This window comes from Merops nubicus, unplaced genomic scaffold (assembly GCF_000691845.1).
Source record: "Merops nubicus isolate BGI_N331 unplaced genomic scaffold, ASM69184v1 scaffold4265, whole genome shotgun sequence".
NCBI lineage: Eukaryota > Metazoa > Chordata > Aves > Coraciiformes > Meropidae > Merops > Merops nubicus.
In genome coordinates, this window is record NW_008607471.1 from 34,049 (window position 1) to 45,089 (window position 11,041).

An 11,041-nucleotide genomic window follows, 5' to 3' on the forward strand; every position below is an offset into this window, starting at 1 on the left:
AATCTGACAGCTGAAATGTATTAAAGGCAATTTAACCAGGTGGGTAAGAGACAGTTTTTCCACAGTGAAACTTTTCTAGGGAAAGCTTTTGTGAAGTAGCACTGAAAAAGATACTGACAGAAGCTTCCACTTAATCCTTTTTATGTCACAGAATATATTTTAAAAATACAATGATTCAATACTGCCCCAGAGCACTTGCTTAATAAAAAGACTTAATTAAAGATATAGGATTGTACAGAACAGATTCAGAAAAACAGGGATAAAGCAGTGCACTGCATAAGACTGCTGCATTCTTTGCCTTTCTATAGACCATTTCTCCCCAAAAAAAGTATTTTCACAAATTCAGGTATTCCACTCTCCAAAACAGAGGAACTAATCCAGTTCACTGGTAATTTTCCAGATTTTAAAAAGACATGATATAGCTGACTCCTGCAGTTATTACTAAAATCTTTACAGAATACTTTGCAAATAATCATCCTCAACATGCATACTTTCCATGTTAAGCTTTAGAAAGTCTCTGATAATATTATCTCTTTGCATAAGCTCCTAATCATATAAGCCAATACAAATAGGTGACTTTGTTATTATATCTGTACTAGTGCCAAAACATTTATAATGAAGATTTTAAGTTCTGGTGGAAGGCAATGCGATGACAGTTTTAGGAAGCTTTTGTGATATTTTGAGGCATTTCTAATATTACCGTGACTTATCTGTTACAGGCCCAGATCAAGATCACTTTAATCTTCTAAAAAAAAAAAAAAAAAATTAAAATAATAAATGCACATCAACTCTTCTATAATGTCCCCAAATTCTAAAATTTGGATCATCAAAAAAATAAGGCAATTTTAGAAATATCAATGACTCACTAGACATCACACTAATTTGAGTGCATAGAAATGAAGGGAGAGGAAGCAGGGGGGCTAGAATGTGCAAAGACTAGTAGAAAAGAGATGACAAAAGCCACTTTAGAAAGCAAAAGGAAGCAGCACACTAAGAAATGAGCCACGTGGGCCACAAACATTTTGTGTGACTGACTGTCAGAAGACGACATAAAAGCAAACATTACAAACGTCTCAATAGATAACAAAGCTAGAATGAATATTTAAAAGAACTGTTATATCTTGTAACAGAAAACGCATTCAGAATCACACATGCTGTCTTTGTTTGCTTGTTAGTAAGACAAATTGTCTCTAAGGAGCATGTTGATAGAGGGCTAGCTAGCTCTGCTCACAGCTTTGTGCCAATACAGCAAGGTCACTTAAACTGTATTTACTCAACTTCTCTACTGTTACTGAACCCCTGTGAACACAGGGGGCTCAAATACATCTAATAAAATCTAAAATTAGCTGAGTAGTTAGACTTCATTAAAACAAAGATTAATTAAATGCCTTATCTATAGAACAGTATAAATGGTACTTCATAAAACCCAAACAACGAAGAATTCCTAGTGAAAATTGAAGAATCCCTAACAAAAACATAAGATGAAAATCATATTCATAAATGATCTTAACCAAGCATACTTTAATTAACCAGACTTTTTAGCAAGAGCTGGTTTGAATGAGTAAGGTGGACTGAGAGCAGACAAAGCTGTGGTCTCAAGAGGTGCAAGGTTTTCCCTTCCTCAGTTGCCAGAATTCCTGTGCATTGTGCCACATCATACAGCCCTGAGGAATGCAGGACCCTTACAGATTTATTATTATTTAGCTCACGAGATGTTGGATGACTTAACAGTTTCTTCCTCCTCTGAAGGAAGCCAGCATTCTAGTAGCCAGGCCAGGCATGAGTGAACACAAGTAATAAACATTGGTACCCATTCTTTCAATGCAAAATTCTGCTTTTCCCTATGAAGTAAAGACTGGTGCTAGTTATTTAGCCAACTACCAAAGTAAAAGATGTCCAGGAATGGCAGAAAGCAAATTATTTTATGGAGTAAAGAGACTTCACCATGATATAATCTTCTGTTGAGATTCCACATGCAGTGAAAAAGACAAAACAGGCCTTTGCTTTAAGATGAGGAAAAAAAGGAATCCTAAATATTACCTGATGGTCATATTGTGAGCTGCAGTTCCCAAAGCTCTCCGACCCAGTATACACAAGGCAAAGGAAAGCGTCACCAGAGGAGAATCCTCATCACTGTCCAGGTGCTACAGAGTTTTAAGAATAGCATGTTATTCTAAATGCAAATATCATCTTTAGAAGCATTGCAATACTATAAACGGTAACATTCATAACATTTGCATGTAGCTGGATCTACGCACAAAAACATGCTTTGCAATTAAACAGAACAAAGTAAGACCATTGCCATCAGAGGCTTTATGCAAAACACCAGCTTATTTTGTCCACTAGCTAGAAACAGAACATTTCAATCTTGGGTAGCAAGATCCCAATGGAGGGAAGCTTCGGTGGTGGTGGCGAGTTTGGGTTTTTTTAGGGGTGTGTGTGGGAGCTGTTTGTTTGTTTGTTTTCCTAGATTTGACATTCTAAAACAGAGCAGTTTCCTTATTACTGAGAGACTGCAGCTGGGGGCAGCCAAACCCCTCTTCATGGGACACAGTACCTACGAAATCCTGCCACAGATTCCAGAACAATCTATTTGGAAAAGTTTGGAGGAATAGACTTTTAGTGAATAACAATATATATCTAAATTGTACACCACTGATGACACTGACCTCACATTTTAACAAGCAGTCAAAACAGTTCTTTTGCATTTACTAAGTCAATAGCTTCTTTACTAAAATTTTTTAAAAAATAAACAAACTTTGCTATCAAGCAGGAGGAAGAAATAAACTCCCCTCTTGAATGTGGAGCTTTAGGATGACACAGACTATTATTTCAGTCCATGCAATCCAATGAGTGATTTCCTATAGCTTTCTTTGGTTCAAAAGCTGAAGTCAGTTAAAATGGAGAATGTGATGCCTTCTATAAAATATATTGATTTTCAGGGCTATGTGTATAGTGAAGCTTTTTTTACATTTCATCTCCTACATGAACTTTAACTCTGTTAATCAATGAATTACAAAAGCGGACGAAAAGAGAAAGATACCAAAATTATATAAATGTATGTGTGTGTGCACACTAGTGCAGGCATTTATTTGCCCTTTTCAGTCTAACTGGTAAGTCTCTTGGGCATCCCTAAATCTATTATTCAATTTGAAAGTCTCAGCCATATAAAAAGTGAAAAAGCATCATTTGTCAGTGGCTTTCCCTGCATTGTGCAGTCAGAACCTGGGAGAAGAGACATGGAGATGGGAAAGAAAACTGATTAAACATTCCCAGTAGGAGGAGATGGTAGGGAAGGCTCAGAAGACAATTCAATGAAAACAGTACAAATGCAACAGTATGCTGAGGAACTGGTGGAATGGCATTCAGGGTTAGAGACATGAGAAGGAACTGGGATGGAGAAGAAATGTTAAGATTTAGCAATGTTATGCCAATAAAGGTCATTGGTAGCAAATGGGGTGTGCACTCAGTGATCCTGAACGAAAAATGCACAAGTAACAGTGCACGGTGGCCAGGAAATATACATTTCTCATTTTATGCCATTATCAGCAATAATCAGAAAATTAAATCAAGAGAATATGCTTGTTTGAAACCTTATCCTCCCTCTAGGCTATTTTGAGTATTCCATGGAAACACAGGAGTGCATTTCCAACTGCTGACTGCTGACCACCAGTAATCTTAGTGGCTCAAAGCATGTGAATGCATAGCTGTAAACCTGCCCTTGACCTTCTACAGCCACAAGGTAATTTCACTCAGTTTTCTGGCATGGTTCACATTTGACTTGCAAGTTCTCAGAGGTGACCTATACCAACAATGAGTTTGTTAAGCACTCCCCTACCATTTCAAGATGGTATCCAAATATAGGCAATTTTTTTGGAAAGGATACACAAACATTGTAAATGTTTAGCAAATGTTCCCAAACACTGGCAACACTGAAGGAACAGTAAAGCTCTGATGACACTCCCTGACCAGAGCCTGCTCTAGCAGTAGTTCTGTGAGCACTTGTTATACTCATGGTTTCTGGAGCTGATGAAATTAACTGTGTTGGAAGTGTGCACAATAAGGAATTGGTTCTGCATTCAAAGACTGATGTTCCTTAAAACTCTAGTTTTTGCACAACAGCAGTCTCCAGAATGTTTGGGTTTTGTTTGTTTTGTTTGTTTTCCCATTCCATAAAACGTATATTCTCCTTTTATGTTAAATCTGAGAGCTTAAATAAAACTAATTTTATTGTATTAATGCTGAGCAAGCAAAAGAGCAATTATGCACCATTTAACTCCTATCCCAAGAATTAAAACTACTACTAAAAAAAAAAAAAAAATAATAAAAACAAGCTTACCTCCACCCTTTTTCTAGCACAGAACTGAATCCAGTCCAGATAAACACTGCAGAAACTAGCTCTTGTTATTCCTTGGAGACACGGAACATAATCTTCATCTATGTTAATGTTAAACATTGCAAGGTCACGTTCAATATAATGCCACTTTGCATAAGGCTGCAGTATCTTTTGGATAGATTCGTCTTTTATCCAGTCAAGGATTTTGGGAGAACTTGCTGTAAAGTATATTATACTCTGTCGACAAAATGGTCAAATGTTAGTCACCGTATCTCTGATTAATGCAGATATATTTTACACAGAGGAGAATAAATCAGATAGGACCATACTGACTACCCATAACAGTACTTCATTTTCCTATTTTTTATGGCTTGGCATCATTACTTCACAGAACTGTTCAAGTTAGAAAGATGATAATAAATAGTAGACAATAGAAAAAGCACTCGTGTTTCTAATACAATCCTTCCTTACAGGAAAATTAATATGAATGATAGAGTACAATAAAAATACAGAGTTCCAGCATTCAGATGTGTTAATCACTGAACATTAGTGGGGTTCTAGAGTCTACCGCCTAGAAAGTGATATAGATAAAAGTTTAGGCATATTTTAAAACCAGTAGTAGATGGTCACATGCTCAAAATAGGACTCCTTTTCCTCCAAGGACTTCCTGTTTTCTGGGCGTAAAGCTTTCCTAATACTTTAACAAAAACAGTTCCACCATGATTTAACCACAAAGGTGAGATCTGACATATGTGTACAAGTCTGAAAACACCTGTTGTAATAGCTGTTTTATTTCTGCATTTAGTAGCATCACTATTTTTGTAATTTGTCAACGAAGGCAGTAAAGCATAGTGGATTTTTTTCCTTATATGTTGGGTTAAGCAGCTGATAACTGACATAACTGAGTTTGCTTTTAAAGCATGTTAAAGAAGCACTTTACCAAATGCAGAAATATTAGAAAACAGCAACATTGGTACCTCGTATCTGTGTCCGAGTTCTTCTAACTGCTGTGTCTGAAGCCATTAAAATAATAATTAAAAAAAAATAAAATAAAAATAATCTATCAGAACCAACATTAAAGCATATTTCCAAAAGAATATGAAACTTCAGAAGGAATTCCAGTGCTGCAAAAGATAGTGGCATCAGCTGGAAAATCCTATTATCATGTTTCATCATTATAATTTTTGTTTAATAGAAGATATTAATTTAGAATTGGATTCCAAAGTAAATGAGAGACAAGCAAACACGACTGAAGATGATGTAGTTCTTCTTTACCCATGCAATGGAAATATTATGCAAATAAATGTATAAAATGAAAATAACGATGGATTAAAAAGGGCAGAAGCACTACCAGCCCTTTTAAAAATCCCAGATGCCCTCCACAGTTTATCTTTCAAATTGTAAAAAAATACACAAGCAAGAGGAAAATTAAGCTCCTGAGAAAAAGGGCAATTCAAACAGATACAGACCAAGGGGACAGACTCTTAATTTCTTGGCATGTGGAGAACGATACACTCTTTTTAAAAAGATTCATGCAGAAACAATACGAGCTGAAAACACAGCACTTGGCAAATGCAGACTTCTTGAATACTAAAAAACGTTTAAATAAGAATATATTGAGAAGAGATGGAGGAGGCCCAAGGGAAAAATATCACAGTAGTTGGCCAGGAAATGATTTCAAAATACATGCAGAAGGGCTACAGGAATTGACCCATTTTATTTGTGGAGACTAGAAATCCTTTTAAGAAGAAATACAGGCCTTTCTAGGCTGCCAATGAAATAGCAAATGAAATAAATACATTAGGAATAAGACACTCAGCACAACTCATTGTCTAAAAGATCAATAAGGTAATTATTCCTGAAGGATAGGAGAACTGAAACAGCATATGTTTTCTTTGTTGATCTTCAAGACAGGCTTTGCTTTTTTATTATTCTTATTTGTGTTTATAAAGAAACAGATTCAGCTGGGGAAAAAAAAAAATCAGACTTGCAATCAGACATCAAAATAGCAAAAACTTCTGCCATCTAATTAATTTCTGCTCTTAGTAGCTCTTCCTAGATATGTTTCGTGCACAAGAACATCCTCAGCTATATGGCAATTCAGAAATAATATGGTAAATATTTACAATATTGTAAACTACAAAGAATAAACTAGAAGCACTAGTGCACAAACTCACTGTGATTGGAATGAACCAGTGAAGTTGCTGCAGAAACTCCAACCTAAGTATTATCTGAGTTTGTGATTTATCTGATCTGAATACTGCATTAACTAGAGCTCTTCTTACAATTAGTTCCCTACGTCATTACAAAGAAAACAACGGGGCATTAAAGTGTTCACAGTGAAATTGGACAGAGTCTTTACAGCTCAAGATTCCCCATAAGAAAGAGCTGGGGGAGGAATGAATTCTCACTTCTGTTTCAGATATTGTTTATCTGGAGGTAAGTAGTAAATAAACAGGATGAAAAATTATCTGATACATAATATAATATTCTTACCTTCTGAGGCTTTACTAAAGTTTTTACCAAAACTTATCAAAGCTCCTGTTTTTGGAAGAAACTAATAACTTGGAGAAGAAAATCTCCATATAGCTTTCTTTTGAGAAGTGTCATTCTAAACAACGTATCTCCTGAGCACACTCTCCCTTCTCTGAAGGGAGCACCAGCCTAGGCTAATATCAAAGCTGACAACAGATTATTTTTATCTTCTGTTCATCCTTCCCTAAGAAAAGAAGTAGATTAAAGGACTGACACCTTACTGACAATGAAGATCTGTCAATGCAGTGTTATGGTACTGGTTCAACTAAGTCCAACCCAAGGAGATTTGATTTTCACACCTTCAAAGCCATAAGTAGTGCACATAAAACCTGCACACAGTGGAGATGAAGCCACAGCATACCTCAGTAGCATGGAGATCTCCCTCTTATTCAAAGCAATCAACCACACCTCTACCATATGGGACAAAAGTTTGTCTAAGCGATCTTACCTATGTCATCTACTACTCAGGCATGTCCAGAACCAGCAGTCCTAAACTACTTACTGGTTAGGTTTTACTTCTCATGGGATGAACCTCACACTTTCCACAAGTCCTCTACATATTAGAGGACTTAAAGGCACCAAAAAATTCTTTACTTCTGTAAACTAGTAAATTGCTGATTTGACTGCAGCTTAGACTGGGATTTTTTTTTTCATTCTCATTCACCATCAAAAGCAGTCATATATCAGCTTGCATCAGTTTATGTTCAGGTTATTCAGGCTACTGTTTAAAGTGAAGCAAATATAGCAACGTATGCATTTCATTTTAAAGGAGGTTTTTTTTGTTGGTTTATTTTTTTATTTTAGATACATTGCTTAAAAACAATATAATTTATAACCACAAAACCCACTTCTAAAATGGAAAAAATTATGCTCACATGCAGTTTTGTTTCTACTTAGTTAATTAAACAAAGCAGGTTGGTTACCAGGCCGTATTGCCTGTAAAATTATTTATTAAAGCCCAGACTGCATTTTACAAAGCAACCAACTCCATGATCAAAGCAGCTTTGTGAGGCAATGATGTTGTTTTTATTGCATGGGCTCGCTTGCAAACCCAGGCGATTAATTTTCTTACAGCAAGTCTCTCTCTCAGACTGACAGTATTTTTACAATTGCAGAGATTTAAGTAGGAAGGAGATGTCAGTGATGGTTGGGGGCTTTTGTGACTGGCTTCATGGCAGTATCAGTGGTACAGGAGGCAGTATTTGGCTCTTGTTTCAGAACACAATAAAGCTTAGCAATTTCTTCATTTGCTGGACTGGAAAGGGTTTGGCAGAGGATGAAGATGTCTTGCTAGACTATAAGGTTCAATTATTTTGACACGTTAATAGCTGTGTGGTCATTGTGATCTCAGTAACAGAGCAAATACAGAAGTGATGTAAAAGATTGCTGGCCAGTCAATGGAATAAAACAACTTTAGATGTATTGTGGTATATATGTAAAACAGCAAGTAATAAGGGGGTTTGCACTACTAAAATATATTTGAGAAACTGCTCAAATTTTCTCCAGTAACTTTATGCTTCTTGATTTTTTTTTTCCCAGAAAAAGAAAGCAGTGGAAAGGCCAAGTCAAGAAGAAATAAACAGTAAAGTTTCACTTTGTAAGAATGCTCCCCTCTGACTTCATCACTGGAGGATGTTAACTCACCTTCTTGCTTTTTGCGTAAGCATGCCTGCAATTTTCTGTAGTATCTGCAAGCGTAAGTGGTCAGAATGAACTGTAGCAAAGGGTGACAAGAATTAATTATCCCTGTCTCAGATGAAGTCAATCTGACTGCCAGTAATGAAAATTAATAAATATAAGGAAAAAACTTCACCCTTTCTTCTGCAGCAAGCCAACAATCTTTCTATGTGACAGATGTGCCTCGGAATGAAGGCGGCTCCACCCAGGAGTTTACCTTTATGTAGTATCTGATCAGAATTCTCCGCAGATCAAACACTTGCAGCATGGTGGCAGCGTTGTTATCGATGATGCTGTACCCCTCCAGGATGTACTGCGTTCGTGTGATCTCCCACGTCAGCCACCGCAGGTTAAAGGCTGCGTTGCACGATAACAAGTGAGGCAAGTGCCCGGGCTTGCAACAGCAGCAGCCTTCGTTGTCTTCATCTCCTTCTGTTATAGCTTCCACTTCTCTCTGCTGGCAATATGTCCCTTGGCAGTGAGAAAAAGAGAGTATGCTGCCAATTATTGGGGGAGGAGGAAACAAAGGACTTCTTCCAGGCTGAAAAAGTATGATTGAAGGCTCTATGCACTTAGCAAAAATCTAATGGAAGGAGCTACAGCAACAAATTAGATGTGCCAATTGATCCACGTGCAGTAGCAAACAAAGAGATGTACATTATTTATTTACTATCACCTGCAAAAGCCAAAAGAGCCTGGTCTGATGTTCCAGGCATTGGGTTCTGAACTGAGCTGAACTACACACCACAGCTTCTGCCTTAATAAAAGCTCACCAGAAAGCAACACTAAGGGGTCTCCCTCCATCAGGCACATTAAGCAAATTGATCCAAGTTTCAGTCTGCTTCTTCAAATAACATACAGGATGCAAACAAAGATTTTACAGTGTGTCAGAACACTTGTAAAATCTGGGGCTTAGCAAACTGTCTTGGAAAGCAGATAGTTCTTCTTCCAAAAATAACATCCACCAGGTTGTCTCTCTCCCACTGGAGTAAAAGCTACTAGGGACCAAACATCTCTAATGAATAGCACTAGTGGCAGTAGATCTTGCAGACAGAACTGCTTTCTAATTAGCCTATTACACAACCTTTAGATCAAAATAGAGTAAATCTTTCTGAAAAAGAGACGTTAACCTCAAAAGGAAGTAATGAGGCAGATTCAGAAACAACAATACCTCTGCTCTGCAGACTGCATTCCTGGCCTGTGCTGTGCACACTGCGTGGTCAAGCTGAGCTCTTTGGGATTTGAAATCTGCGGATGTGATTTCTACACCATGTAGGGCTCTACAAATCAAAACCAAGGTGTACACCCATGTGCTCTCCTCACTGTTCTCAAAATACATGAGCTCTATGTTCTTTATATACAGATATTTTTAAAAATTTACCCTCTGTGGGCTGTTGCAGAACTTACTCCAGGGAATTTGTACATGAAGCATCTTTCAAGCCCAATTCCAAAGATGCAAGTGACACGCCTTGCAAAGGCCTTCTGGCAGTTCAGCATCACTTAATGAGAGAGCTGGTTCTGGTAGCTTCCAAATGGTCTCGACAAGAGAAGGTGCTAGACACTGTGCTGCAGCTCAACAGCTATGAACTGCCCCCTGCCAGGACTCATGGACCTGCTCCACTGTGTTACTGTAAATGGGAGACGAATTTGGCTATGTTCATCATCTGAACATTGGACCACAGTTTGCCAGCACTCCAAAAGAGAGCCTGGAGCAAGACAGTATCCCAAAGACCTTTCTGTGGAGCTTCACCACAGTCACTGTGCCTTGACTGTCTATTCTGGTCCCATCATAACTGTATGATCAACAACCCATGGACTTTAGTTTGTACAACTATAAGTAGCACCCAGAATATTCCTTTCTTCACACTAAGAAAAGCCCTTCAAAACTCAACAAAATATGTTAAAGTATTGGCTATCACCTTCCCTTTTTTGCCTGTACACTTTCTAAAATATATGCAGCAAGCAAAAGCATGCAAGAAAAAAAACAAGAATTGAAAGATCTGAAGGAAACGCATGGGGAAAAAAAACAACAACCAAAACCAAACAACAAAAGAGAACTGTAGATTCTGTTCACCTTCTAAGACATGGGGGTAGGGGGGGAAGATTCATTATATTGCAGTGTTCTCCATTCAGTTTCTATGAGTGAAAATACACACTTGGGTACCCAGAGTTGTTCACACACTGATATGTATTCCTCCTTGGACTTCAGGGATATACAACATGACAAATTATAAAGTCACCCAAATACCCACATCTTTCCTTTTAACACTGCCACAAAGTACAAACCATGGCCTATCAAGCTGGCATTTCCAGTTGGACTGGACATGAACTAGACTGCTTCTGCTTCATATTTCACAGATTTCTACATGAATTAACGCTTACTGCTCAACAGCAAAAAGCAGCAACTGCTCTGGGTCAGTGGATGCGTTTCTGAAGTGAAGTCAAAATACACTGTCCAAAAAAAAAAAAAAATGAAGTAGGGAAAAGCATATT

The 11,041-nt window shown here is 37.5% G+C and overlaps 1 protein-coding gene across 1 annotated transcript in view; it reads right to left on the reverse strand.

The window, feature by feature from the left end:
- PCNXL2 (pecanex-like 2 (Drosophila)) overlaps positions 1-11,041 on the reverse strand; it is a gene marked incomplete at its 5' end in the record, with an annotated part of 143,433 nt that overhangs the window by 16,510 nt on the left and 115,882 nt on the right. The window contains 3 exons of the mRNA XM_008939937.1: positions 2,041-2,144; positions 4,340-4,573; positions 8,766-9,019. Of these exons, the coding sequence (XP_008938185.1) occupies positions 2,041-2,144; positions 4,340-4,573; positions 8,766-9,019 (592 nt within the window). The remainder of the gene's footprint in view (positions 1-2,040; positions 2,145-4,339; positions 4,574-8,765; positions 9,020-11,041) is intronic.